The following is a 15,035-nucleotide window of genomic DNA, read 5'->3' on the forward strand; positions in this document are numbered from 1 at the left end:
TTCCTCTTTGTGGCAGACGGCATCTAAGGACAATGATGATGATTATGATAATAATAATAATAATAATAATAATAATAATATTAAGAACAAACTATATACAACTTGGCGTGACGCAGCTTCTTAATTGATCATTTTGTTAGAACTATTCTCTTGGTATACAATGCTTTAGTTTTCACGCTTCATTAGTTCCCCACTAAATTTGCATTGACAACTTTAGAGATATTGCCATAATTACTACTTTACAATGCATGTTGTTTAATTTTTGTATCGAAGACACGCAAGTATTAAAATTCAAATTGATTAATTGCAAGTTAGCATTAATTTCATTTTTAATTTCTTCACTCTTACAGAATCAAATTTCTAACAGTAGACTTCATTATTGTGAAATGACTTTCACATAAAATTAAATAAATAAATAATAAAATAAATAAATAATTAAATAAATGAATAATAATTAAATAAATAATAATGGCCTAATATGCGATACTGTCTCATATTAGGCTACAGCAGGTGTCGCATATTAGGATCCCGCCATCTTGCGTAGTAAATCTTTGTTCACAGCAAGTATTTTCGAATAAATTAAATCACTCTTTGTGAACTGCAGCGTCGTTTCATGCACAAAAGGCACAACTAAAAAGAATATTATCAATCACTTACCTTCAATAAGATAATTAGAGTTGTAAGAAACACTGCAAAAAACTTTAAAATGATGAAAATCACAAACAGAGTATTCACGTGATGTACGGCTTCTCACTGTGTTGGCCGTTCACTACTGTGCTTCTGCTTCCTGAAGAGTTAGTTCAGCTCATTGCCGATAGAGTTCACTAGTTAGTTTCGCCAATATGCATGTATCGCATATTAGGGAAGTATCGCATATTAGGCACCTTTCCTCTAAACATTTTAAGCGTTTCAATTAAAAATGCCTCCTTTCTGATAAAATACATTTTCTTCTTTCCTAGCGAAATGCTCGCTACCAAATTTTCATATCAGGGCACTCATATCAAAGCGTTCAGCTTTGTTTTGTTTTCGCATGTTCGCTGCACAGGAGACCTGAACAGTGTAGTAGGGTCGGGTAACACCGATCTATAGCCTACTCCATACATACTACTGTTGTGGGTCGCTTGGAGGCTTTAGGTAACCAAACGCATGACTAATTATAACTTATAAGAAATCAAACTGTAAAATACAATGTATGGTATATTAAAATATAAATCATGAAAATATGCGCTAACTTTTCTTATTTGAATTTAAGGACGCAAGCAAGCTGGCGAGCGAAAACAAAACCATTTGAAAGCATTTCAACAGGAAGCACTATGCTAGAGAGTGCTGATCTCTACACAAAGAATGTGGCAATGAAAAAAGAAAGGAATTGAAAAAAGTATATCACTTCATCGAACATTATAGATATAATTGGGGAAAAATTCATAACAGTAATATCTGTAGTGCTCGGGAAAAGCGGCACAAGTTAAAAATGTTAATTTTACAGGAGAAGGAAAAAAATTGTCTTCACACTGGTTTATGTCGATTTGATTTTCTTCTGTATGAATTATTGTAATGAGAGAAATACTTATGTCTCTTTTCCCAAGCGAGTAGATGTTCCGTAAGTTGTCAATAAATTAATAAAAAATGTTTGTGGAAACTGTCATGCCACTTTTCCCAAGCATTGCAGATATATAAACTGAAGAACGAAGAATCATTGGACGCTAGGAGGCATAGACCCTCAAAAGATGGCGCGGTAAAGTTTTCTTGAAGTCAAAACTGGTTGTCGACGCCCAATCGTAAATAATAATAATAATAATAATAATAATAATAATAATAATAATAATAATAATAATAATAATAATAATCTATAATTATTTTTATAATTTTATTATGCTTCCGGCATTTCATCACACAGTTATAGTGTCAATGTCAACTCTTTTATGAATTCATTCGGCGTAACCCGTAATAATGAAATAAAGATTTTGAAATTAGGCTACTTCTTCAGTCATGATAATATTTTCAGTTCATTTGTTTCGCTCAACACTGAAAGTTACCAGTTCCTGGATATTACAACATCGTCTAAATGTCTTGCAGCTGATGGCAATATCATGAAAGAAAAACACGTGTGCGTTGATTTCTCTTCCGCAAGCGGCTTTGAATCATGCAGATTTCATCACAGGCTGACGATTATCGTGTATTCATTCCTCTCTCTAGAGGTACAGTGGAGAAAACAACAGAATGTTCTGCAAAAAAAAAAAAAACACGTTTTACGACCTTACAAGAACTGAATGTAGACTTATAGCCAGCTCAAATCGGACAGCTCACACAGCGTGACACATGCATATCACAGTAACATTAGCTGATCCTTTCCTCCTGGAGATTGCAGCACAGTACCAGTTAACATTTTCCTTATTCGAATTCCAAGAATGTTAGCAAATTTTAACTTTCGTACAAGTGTGCAGATTTATAATATTTATTTCTTGCTTACGTACACAGGACATTTGGATAGTTGCTATTGATTCTATCAAAGTTTTTATTAAGTCAAGAATAAAATTTATTGAAAAATCACCATTTTTCCACATATTTGTCCAATCTTTTTCTCAGGATTGATTAAATCATCTCAAAAATTGCTACAATAGTAACAACTGTTTATGCACATTTTTTCAACTCAACATTGAAATTACGTCGTATTCTAGCATTATTGTTAAGGACTTCAAAAGGCGAAATCAGTCGGAGCGAAGTGCAGGCCATAAGGGAAAAATTGAAGAACTTCCTAGGCATATACACAATCGTTATTGTGTATAACACAATCTTATTTCTGAACAAGCTATTATGATTTTGCCTTTTTTTATACCAAACATCGGGTATTTAGAACACTGTCCCCAGATAATTTTATTACTCAACTAAATCTCATATTAATTCAGTTTCCTATTGATTTAACGTTTCATATTTGCATATGCAGTCTTACGATCACTCCCAATGCAACCTGCTTCCGAGTGGTATCCATATATCTATAAATACCTAGAATAAGTGTTTTCCACAAATTACACTTTCTACATAAAAAAAACATAGTTATCGATAACATTTACAGTTTTTTCACACAATGGGGAAAGACTGACAGTTGTAGAGGTGTGTTGAATTCTTATAGTCAGGGCAAGGTGCCATGAAAATACTTAAAATACTCGTTCTGAATAAACACAATGTTATTAGGCTATAATAACGATACTTCACGTAAAAGTCACCTTAGCGATTGAGCCCTTTGACCATGTTTTCAATATGGAGCAAAGCTATCTCTTAGGAGTGAGGCAACACTGGAACATCAAATTCCTGTACGAGAAGGATCATACATTTCCAGTTCCTTGCAGAGAATGGAACCAGATCGACTGATCATAGCTGAGAATTTTACTGCATTATTTCAAACCCATTATATCTAATGTATCAGAACGTTTACTGCAGTGTTTGATCGTCTACTAACAGTTCTACACTTCGCTAAAGCTACGTAGATATTACCATAATTCGGGAACTCCTATCCATTTTGTGAGAGTTAAAGCTTGCAGCCAGAGTGCGACCGTCCCACAAATTTATGCCGTAGACTACCAGAACGTTGTGGCTGCGGTAAGAAATCTCCAATTGAGATCTGTTCCCTGCTTTATATACGCGCAGCAAGGTCTATAAGATGCTGCAGCTCGAGACGTTTTTCTTATTTATTTCTCGAAACGACAACAAAAAGCGAGAACAAAGGCCAGAAATGTTGAAGGAGGGCTGTAACAGGGTCGCCCGACCCATTATGCAGTCTCTCCACGTTCCGCAGCTTACATCATTACATCGGATCGCCGTGTGACTGGACCTCGCGTGTCTGAGAGGGCGCCCCATTAAAAATGAGTGGAATTTATTTATTCACCTTCCCTTATAAGAAACATAGATTGAACTCATACAAAAGATCTCAGCGGAGATTGTCTTGTTTCCTTTTAACTACCGAGTTTACTTTTGTTAGCATTCTGGAAGAGAACCGGAATTATTTCCATTTCATTGATTTCATGAATTGATACCAAAGTCATATTTCCCGAAACAAGTTTCATTTATTTTAATAAAAGAATAGTCGTCTCAGACCGAATAAATGTCGCGAAGCATGGAGAACACCTTTGTGTGAAAAGTGACACTATCTTCATAGCAATCAGAACACCATCACATTCTCTATATGGCCTTTATTCCTAGTAACAGTGAATGTTTATGTTTATTTTCTTAATTCCGACTCGTAAAGAAACTAAAGTCTTTGGGTTCGAGTCTGGGTTACTGTAATAATAAATGGAACTCCCGTTAACGAAGAGGCAGGCCTATTCTGCCATGAATACTCTGTTCTTCGTGAAGCAGCGCTTAGGTCTATATTACACTATCAAATTTCTGTGTTACAGAAGTTTGATAAAATATATATGATAAAATCTTTTACAGTGTAATATAGCATCTTTGATCACATCTAGCTGTAACATAGTTCTGTGATAAAAGTTATGGTCATCATAATACCTTTGATAAAATCTGTGACTGAGAAGAAAGAAAATGACGGACATTAAGTACACATGGTTTGTGAAAACCACAAAACTTTAATATCACATGAGTCACACGGAATATTTCATCATTTATTATTAAATACTTACAATAGTATATATAAGATTTCACATCTTCACACTGAAGTTCTCTCAGTAAAGTATGATAGATTCCTTTTGTATCTTTTCTCCCTACCCCAATCTCTAACCCAAATCGTCGGCTTAGAGTGTAAATCTGCTAACTAACAAAAAGGAAATTTTACAGGGGGGGGGGGGAACTGAGTATAAATTAACTCTGAAACTTCACCACCTGTGCTTTGGATTTGGTCCTAAGATTTCAGAGTTAATTTATACTCAGTTTTTTTTTCTCCTGTAAAATTTTCTTTTTGTTAGTTAGCAGGTTTACGAGAACACTCTAAGCCGACGAAATACGTTTTTTCTTTGATTTCTTCTCTAGTATTAATGCAATAACCATTACTGCATCTACAATTGCAACAAGTATAGAACTGTTGTGGATCCATTATTAGAACTGTGATGAAAGATATGATAAAAGCTTTGACATAGAGTAATATACTCAAAATCTTACATTTGATCATATATATTTGATAAAAAACTTTATCATATTTTGTGACAGGTTGATAGTGTAATATGGGCCTAGGTAGTCCACTTCATACGTAGTGCCTGTTGGGCTATTCATCAATCTTTTTTCGTTCGTAATTACATACAAGTTCCTTCAGTGGAATGATGTTCACGGAGTGAGACGAAGTGTCCAACGGGCTTTGTGCTCACATATTAAACCATTTCCGAGACGCAATATAACAGTAACTTATTTATACTTTGTATTATAATACAAGAGATGTATCAGTTTCAAGTTGGCGGGAAAGAGACTCAAGGCGGGACAGAAGTTGCTATGAAAATATAAACAAACAGGCATTACCACATATTTAACTTGATTGCACACTGAAATTAAAGAGAATATGGTGTAGAAGAAAAAAAAAAACAAACTGCAAACTGAAAATGGAAAATGTTTGTTTCTAGCGGCAATAACACGCCTGAGCACGAGCGCAATTTGATCTTCTTTCATACGCCCTTGATATTTCTCTATCAGAACTTCACCTCTTGGTTATTATTGTATGACAGTCATTAACCACTATCACCAACCTCTAGGGTTCGGATTCTCTATAGAATTCGTTTCACTCCTTTACGATTTTAAACGCTAGACTTTCAAAAGTAGCAGGTTTTTAGGTCATGTGGTGGCTACTACTGAAGACAGCATAGAACTAAGGTTGAGACCACTCTTGATTGTAAGGCAGTTTTCTTGCGTCCCAACAATTTTTCGTCGTGATTTAAAAATACCTCGATTTTACTATATACATCAGTATTCAAATAAAGATACTGTAATTAGTTCAATTACTCACGTCTAGCCAGTGAATAGCAATATTCAGAGCTGTCTGATCATAGATATCTGAAATTAAAATGGAGGAAAACGTTTTTCATAATTCTATTTATTCCATTGATGATTTCGAGACATATATTGTAAGAGGGACATTTCATAAATAATAATTAATGCACAGGTTGATAGAACTGTGAAGTGCATGACACAACATCAATGAAAATTACGTCAGTTGCAGTTGAAGGCTTAAGTAATAAAGACTTGTGTTCGTTTCCTCCATAACATACTCTGTGTTTAGGTAACTAGAGCTAGAAATGGAGCCTACACGTGTCTCAGATACTGCGATGATTGACGGTCAAAGATCGAATCTTTACGTGGCAAAACGCCACAAATTCACAGTGCTTTGACTTGAGTTTGTGATGACTTATAGTCGGCCGTAGTACAATTTCTCGTTGGGCTACTTGTTATCGTGATGGTCGTGTCAGCATAGGCCAGGAACGCCAAAAACATCAACAAATGAACAAAGTGTGAAACTTGTGGCGGATGCTCTTGAAGATCGTCAAGCGACGTGTGAGAAACTTTCAGAAGCTATGGGGTTCCACCTTCAACATTCAGTATTTTGACAAATGATATTAAGAAGAAGAGACAAATTTCTGCTCGAATGATCCTGCACTGTTCGACTGCTGAACAGAAGCAGAAAGCTCTGAACTTTGCAAACTTACGGAAATAAGGTTCGACGTTGAAGGTCAAGCTTTTTTTTTTTTTTTTCTTAGAATTGTCGCTATTGATGAAACTTGGATTAGACACTTCGAGCCGGAGTTGAAATCACAGTCAGAGGAGTTTTTGCCACGTAAAGATTCGATTTTAATGTAAGCTCTTTGATCTTCAATCGTCACAGTACCCGAGTCACGGTGTAGGCTCCATTTCTAGCTCTCATTCCCTAAACACATGAGTATGCCTATGGACGAAACGAACACACTTCTTTCTTAAGCTTTTAACTGCAACCGACGTAATTTTCGTTGATGTTGCGTCATCCACTTCACAACTCTAGCAACATGTGCATTTTTTAATGAAATTACCCTCGTATTTTGAACTCCTGTAATATATTCTGATTATATCTTTAAATACACACACCTTTTTCGCAGAAACAAGAAACACTTCGTCACTAAGGAGTCAACCTCCATTCGCTGCTTTCTTCCTTACTGATTGAGTTTTTGATATTTTAATAACGATTCAAAAGAAATCACAGCAATAACTGAGCTAGCGAGTTGTGGGAGGTTGAGAGAGAAGATGGGCGTGGCTTCTTACTACAGTCGTTCTACGGAAGGCAGTGTAGTATCTGTAACGTCAGATCCCCCGTGACACTCAGTAAACATATGTTCCTTAAAGTAACATGTAGGCTACATAAATAGATAAGTAAACAAATTATGAAACAAAAATAACTTTAAGAAATGAAACAAAAATAAGTGAACTTATCCAGGAGGAACTACTACTGTCTCACATTTATCCAACTGTCTCTGTGTCTTGAAACTGAGCAAGTCGAGTCACATTCAGCAATACGTTATACTGAACTGGAGATAAAGGAGTGACTTCTTTTCTTATCTAATGGCGGGTACTTGACTTTACGTCATTTACCCATAATTGTGGGAATTTATTTTAAAGCGTATTTTCCCCGGGAGTAGATTTGAAGTTGTCAGGTAGCATTCAGCATGGACTTTAATATATCAGTCATTATATAGTTAAAATGCGAATCACCATATAAGTTCGTTGCTTAGAATCAGACTATGAGTCAGAAACCGATGATAATAGCGAGAGGCATAGTGACAGTAATGTAGAAACAGCAGGTGTTCCAGAGAACGACACTTACACTAGCAACAGCCGATAGTAACGGGTATAACATTGACATACTGACAGCTGTTAGTGTTACTTCTGTAGAAAATCCATGAACGATACAACACTTGAATATTTTGTAAATTCAGGTTTTATTCGGCTCATGTTTGATGTTTTATTTAGTAACAATATTTCATAATTATTATATTATATAGACCTATTTTTGATCCAGTTTACCGAATTTAATAATAAAGCAAGGAAAAAAATGGATCATAACCTCTTCTTTATACACCTTTTTTTTTGCCCCCCCCCCCTTCATCATCGTGATACCAATAAACCTCTATAAACAAAAACTAATGCCACATTCCTCACGCACTGCTCGTCTGTCGATCTTTAATTCTCATTTTTACATCGTGAAATAGTGTACATGTTTGACTTCTCTTTATTTTTCAGGGGATGCCCGAATTGCCATGAGGCGGCCGCTACTGGGGGAAGTCCCGGGGGTGTAATGGACTGGGGATTCCCCTCGAATCTCCCCGAGTCCCGGCTGCTGCGCCTTCTGCTACTGCTTCTCCTCCTAGTCATGGCAGGTAAGAAATAACTTCAGTCTCTTTTTACACTAATAATATTTTATTTGACGACTGCAGAGTTTTATTAAGCGTCGAAATTCAATGTGTGTGAGATATGGCCGACAAATTTTGCCTGGAGCCCTGGATTAATGAGTTATTTTACGTGCAGTAAATCTACGATACGAGCCTCCCAGTTTTATTTCCCTTCTTGAGGAAGACACGTAAGGAATTTTATCGATTTTAAAATTCCTCTCCCTCGACCGGGTATATACCCGCTAACTTCGGATCCAGCTGTCCGCATGATAGCACGAGAGGAAAGAGGACGACTGATGTCTTCTTCGGTGACCACAGAAATATTTTAATAGAGGAACCCAAAAGCATACTGACACAGTAGACCTATATACATAACGTAGATAATATATTATACTTTTAATACTAACTTCTTATCTTATAGTCAGGATTCACCAACTTAGGTATGTCATGTGATGCAAATGACTAGTCGGCTCTCATAGGAATACGCTTACATGGAGTTCTACCTGGCATGTCCGTCTTAATATATGAACGGAATGCTAGATGTGTAACATTAATTTTGGAATAATTTCATTTGAATTTGGCTTTTGATGATACTAAGGGATATGCTACAGGAGCTAAATGACAGCTGTGAGCAGTATGGGATGAATATAAATATAAATAAGACAAAGACCGTGGATAGAAAGAAAATGAAGAAGGTAAACTTGCGAATTCTAAATGAGGCAGTAGAGCAAGCGGACAACTTAAAATATTGGGGTGTACTATAAGCAGTATACATGAGCTGTTGCCAGAAAGTCAGAAAAAGAAGCATCTTCTGCGGACCTCTAGAGAAAGAACTACGGAAAAAGTGCTTTGTATGGAGTGTGGCATTGTAAAGGGCGGAAACATAGACATTACGACGAAGTGAAGGGAAGCGACTAGAAGCATTTGAAAAATGGATATAGAGAAGAATGGAATGTGTGAATTTGACAGACAGAATAAGAAATAAAGAGTGGATGAAGAAAGAATGATATTGAAACTAACCAGGAAGAGGAAAAGGAACTGGTTTGGTCACTGGCTGGGAAGAAACTGCCTACTGAAGGATACACTTAAAGGAATGGTGAACTGGTGAATAGTTCGGGGCAGAAGATTTCAGATGATAAACGACAGTAAGATATATGGATCATATGAGAAAACGAATAGAAAATAGGAAAGATTGGAGAAGCTGCAGTGAAAGACCTGCCCTTGAAATAATAATAATAATAATAATAATAATAATAATAATAATAATAATATAATAATAATAATAAAATACCATATTTTCTGCGAAAAATATAGATAATTTATATAAGCCTATTTCAAATTTGGGGTATTTTACTTCAAAATGAAGACTTTTACGTAGGATTTAGCGACATTTGGCATTACCGAGTTGGCAACACTGAAGACGAATCAGAAAACCTTATGCTCTGTAAGATATTCGGCTGCGGTTTTCAAGTCCTCCATGTTGTTGAGATAACTCTACTGCTTTCTTTCTTCATAGTAGAGTTCCATAGTTCATTCAATATCGTGGCGCGGGGACCGCTGTCGAGTGCTTAAACATTGACTCATTCGCGTATTACTGCTTCGTAAATAGTTTTTTAGTTGCTAATGCGCGCCTATTTTATTATTAGTAGGTTAGAATTTCGTAGAAATCACTTTGCTTATTTAACGCCGTCAGTGAATTTTCCTAAAGCCAAGATCCAGCTAAATCACTTTCTCGCACCTGAAAACTGTAGATTCTTTAGGTCCGTTTTCGAGATAAAATTCACAAAAATACAAAAATAACCCGTTTAATAGTATTTGACCTGATTGGTTGATGATTAAAACTTAGAATTAAAAATAATATTTGTATAATATTCCTCAACGAAGCAATGTTCGGTTATCAATTATATACAGTTTTGTTGCAAAACCAAGCTTTTCCTATGAGAACAATTCTAGAACATTTAACAGTTAAAATCGGTATTCTTAAGAGGTCTGTTAGATAGTGTATTTACCTCTTTGACCGACATATTATCCTTCATAACTAAACTATGCCTATCCTTGTAGGTTCTTACAACCGACTTAAAATATGAGATTTTTCTCTCACGTTCATAGCGAGGAAATTCACTGTCGGAAAAATACCAACTTCATAAACATGTACAACTTTTGTATTGATGTTCTGTATAATTTGTATAAATTAGTAGTGCGTATGAGAAACAGGCTTAATACAATTTGTCCTCAAACTTGCCGTCTTGAGCCTTTGGTCATGCATAAATTGAATCTGACAAATTGGCGATGAGGAAGGTTGCTATAATAAATTGGAACAATTGCTGAAAAGTTGTTGTTACAGAAGCCATACTTTGCAATCAATGACCGTTCACTTTTAACTGCTGCACAGACTTCTAGCTGTTGTTCGTATGTTTGTTACAAGAGTGTTACACAATACGCATTTTGGTGAGGAAAGAATACCGACTCTATGGTGATGCTTAGCTAGGGTTACCATGAGAAGAAATAATTTCTATAGGAGGACATGGAGTCTAAAATCAGAGGACATTGCTGAAAAAAGGAGGACTTTTTAAAAATTGGTTTGAACAAAATTAAAGATAAAAACAATGGCTCACCTTAATTAGTTTTCTCACTAGTTGCTGGATCAGTATTACATCTGTACCCTACTTATCGGTGGAGCCCACTTTTATATCTTGTACCAAATAACTATGAAACTGTTCACAGGACATGTCGTTGAAATTATATTTCACTATGATGATACATCTGACTGCCTCTCCGTTAGCATGCGATTTCGTTCTTTTGTCCATTGAGCAGATATTAGAGAAAATATTCTCTCAGCACTTCCATTGTGACTTGGGATAAATAAATAGAATTGACATATTTTAAGAGTTCTGGGAAACTTTCAGTACTCGCAGAACTATTGGAATTGAAGAATTTGCACCATTGTTTATTTAAACTTAAATCTTTGTCCAAATTAACTTGATTGGCATATTTTTGTACATTGCAGAATAAAACTGATAAAATAGCTTAGAATCATGAATAGTGACATTTTTAGAGTGTAAGAATTCAATGCATGTCAAAAGGTCATCATATTTTATGTATTTCAGCTTCAACCACTGAAAGCAGTTAAATTCTTTCATAGATTTTCACCATTTATTTAGATATTCTGTGCATAATATCGCACATTATTCAATATTCATATTAATTCTAGTTGAAATGCGAAATGCCGGACATTTCAAGTTTTTTTTAAATTCCTGCCGGACAGGATAAAACGATTAAAGAAAGAGGACATGTCCTCCTTTTTCCGGACGGATGGTAACCCTATGCTTAGCGTCTCAGTCATGACATGACCAGCAGATAGTCTATTTCGCAATTGCTGTTTTGCATGTGATATCTGGATTTTTTTCATATACAGTATATATTCCCCATTTCTTATTGGTTGCTGCTATTTTAATTTTAGGCCATTCTTTATTTTCATTATTGCGTGTATCTGTCGTTTATGTAAGTCACAGGACTTTTTCATTAGCATTAATCTCAGAGTGAGATGATTAGTTGAAGTACAATAATTGTAAATAATAAATTATTTATTTACCATCATTAAGTAGTGTAAATATAGTTTTTTGGCATTCCTTTTAATTTGAACTCTTAGGCCAGAACACTGCTTGAGTAACTGTTTGGACTTGAATGGGTAAACATATCTTTTCTAATTAATACATTTTTCACTTCTGTTTTATCCAAATTTTTCCATAAAAATTTGTTCTTCGGCAATAACAATAAAAGTATAATAGTGCGGAGGTTCCTCCTGCTGAGAAAAATAGGTGTGGAATTTCTAGTTTCGAAGACTCTATGGACAGATTTTCTCGCGACTCTGTTTCTTCATTTACTATAATTTCACCGCCTCTCCCTTGTCAGTGCAGTGCTGTGGACAACTGGAGTTTAATGTTGATCAGTCAATTCCTCTTAGCGCCATTATGAAATAAGCATAGCTAGAATTCTGTATTCCTGTCCTATGAGTATTGACAATCTATCCGCTGGAAATTTGTATCCCTGTGTTTAAGACAATTATTATTGACAAACTGACTGGGTTTTCAAAGACTGACCCTGGGCTGGATCCATGCATTTAGGGTCACATTGGCCCATTGAGCGGCCTGTACTGTTCTCCAACCAGGAGATTAACCGTGAAAGGAATGTGCTTACTATTGCGTCATCTATTAGAGCGAAGTAGATAGATAATATTACCGTTATAACATCAGTTTGGAAACCATGCGCTCTCCTGCGTATGTTATTTCCTGTATGAACGGACTAAAAGATCAGGAGATTAACAGTGATCTAATTTTGTAACTAGGGTAGTATAAGTATGTGTGCATCAGTGTTATCGTTTGTGCTTTGAGAGCTAGCCAATAGAGATACGTGTAACCACGTGTGTGATATTATGACATAAATATTCATTCATAGTATTACCCCGCTGCGTCTCATTCCGCTGAGACTTTCTCGTGGATGGAGTACAGTACGCGATGGTCACTTGGGTGACATTCGTGAGTGCGATGCTGATAGAGGAACCATCCATCTTCAGTCCTGATAACCTGGTCGCATCCATAGACGAATACTTGATACTCCAGGGTCCGAAACCCCAAGTCCATAAATTCTATGTTAAATCTGGAACCCGTACTACCCCCAACACTTCATCTCAACATATTTTTAACTACTGCAGATGATTGATAAATGAGGGTAAGACGGAGAATGTTGGTGGAAAGAGAGAAACTGGGGAACCCTGAGAAAAATCTTCTGCAGCGTCTGCTTTATCCGCCAATTACATCAACATCAGGCCGGGTATAGAACCAGGGATGCCTGTATGGAAGACCAGCGCTCTAGCGCTGAAGCATAGATGCAGCGTTAAGATAATATTACCGCCTTGTGTGGCGAATTATTCATAATGACTACAATGCTGGCCGTTCATGTACACAGTTTATCATGACTAACATTTTCCTGCTTTAGTGCGTCATTGATTTTCCGTACATTAAAGTTGAGCAATATGCTCGCAGTACATGTGCACCGTGCCTTGCAATATTCTGAAGCTTGACAAAGCAACTTACTTTCAATACATGAGGATTTTGGTATATAGCAACCTTCAAAACCAAACAGACACTGTAGGCCGAAAACCATTGTAACGGTAATCACTTTACAGGGCACTCGCAGACGAGTATTTTCTTGTTTGCTTTGTTAATTGGCCGTCACAAATTGCTCCTATCAGCGGCAGAGTTCTCGTAATAGTAGTCTACATCACAGCCGTGTCCTACTCATCGTCTTGTAACTGCTGTTACTATAGTGGTTAAAAATGACCTTCAAAGTCACAAAAACAGAGCTTCGAAGTTCTTATTCGTAGTGAAATTTAAATTGTCGTTTTGAAACAGATTTGCTGTCATGAAACAAGAGTGGGCAGAAATTTTGTATTTGAGATGATCTGTACTTACTTATGGCTTTTAAGGAACCCGGAGGTTCATTGCCGCCCTCACATAAGCCCGCCATCGGTCCCTATCCTGAGCAAGAGTAATCCAGTCCCTACCATCATACCTCATCTCCCTCAAACCCATTTTAATATTACCCTCCCATCTACGTCTCGGTCTCCCCAAAGGTCTTTTTCCCTCCAGCCTCCCAACTAACACTCTATATGCAGTTCTGGATTCGCCCGTACGTGCTACATGCCCTGCCCATCTCAAAAGTCTGGATTTAATGATCTATACTAAACAGAAATAATAAGCACGTTTTGACATAACATGAGGAAGTAATTCTCATATAATTTTTGAAGTTGTCTTAAAAAAGAAATATATTTCAGCAATCAAAGTATCTGCATAGCTTCTTCTAGTGTACATTCGCTTACATGAAACACGTCTTGCCATATAATAGTATTATCCTCTTTTTTATATAAAAATCAGTAATTACATTATAAAGCCTGGAAAATAGCCAATATGTGCAATTATACAGGATGATTCGCTTATCATTTCCTTTTCAGTTCCATAAAAGCCTTCATTTTATATCATGGTCTCGAAATTGCAGTATCTCTTACTAGGAGGTTAAAGCACAAGGTTAGCTGTGAAAATTTCTTTACATGTAGGATGAGTTTTCTGCTCCTTCCTTCCTGAGGTTATCATTGGGTGATAAGGAACGCTAGCACCAATTGATGTTATAATGAAAGAAACATCCACATTAGATTAAGTTGTATTGATAAATTTTAATAATGCGTTTTGTTTACTTATTCATTTGTATGTTGAAGACACCTCTCCAGCATGGATTATTATTCTACCGGACTAGCCACAAATGTCGACCTCCACTTTAATCGTAAGGTGCAGTGTTCCAAATTCCGAAGTTCCTGGGATGGTTTAGAATGGCGTAAGAAGAAATTTGTGTAATATTCCGTGGTTCTCACATTAAAACGACAGGCATGGTACGAGACTCGAGTCCGTAGATTTACCGTTATTGGTTACATGCCTTAACCAGGTGCTTCCCCTCCCCCCAATCTGATTAAGAGAGCTGTATTTACGGAATTCATTCTGTCCACACTTGTGGAGTAACGGTCAGCGCGTCTGGCCGCGAAACCAGGTGGCCCGGGTTCGAATCCCGGTCAGGGCAAGTTACCTGGTTGAGGTTTTTTACGGGGTTTTCCCTCAACCCATACGAGCAAATGCTGGG

General features: G+C 36.5%; 1 protein-coding gene across 5 annotated transcripts in view; it reads left to right on the forward strand.

The window, feature by feature from the left end:
* LOC138700579 (repulsive guidance molecule B-like) overlaps positions 1-15,035 on the forward strand; it is a 512,050-nt gene that overhangs the window by 445,613 nt on the left and 51,402 nt on the right. For all 5 annotated transcript variants that reach the window (XR_011332400.1, XM_069827165.1, XM_069827164.1 and 2 more), the window contains exon 2: positions 8,200-8,336. Coding sequence is in view for 4 of the 5 variants with exons in the window: in XM_069827165.1 (XP_069683266.1) it covers positions 8,200-8,336 (137 nt within the window). In the remaining variant the exon portion in view is untranslated. The remainder of the gene's footprint in view (positions 1-8,199; positions 8,337-15,035) is intronic.

This window comes from Periplaneta americana, chromosome 1 (genome assembly GCF_040183065.1).
Source record: "Periplaneta americana isolate PAMFEO1 chromosome 1, P.americana_PAMFEO1_priV1, whole genome shotgun sequence".
In the NCBI taxonomy this organism is placed as follows: domain Eukaryota; kingdom Metazoa; phylum Arthropoda; class Insecta; order Blattodea; family Blattidae; genus Periplaneta; species Periplaneta americana.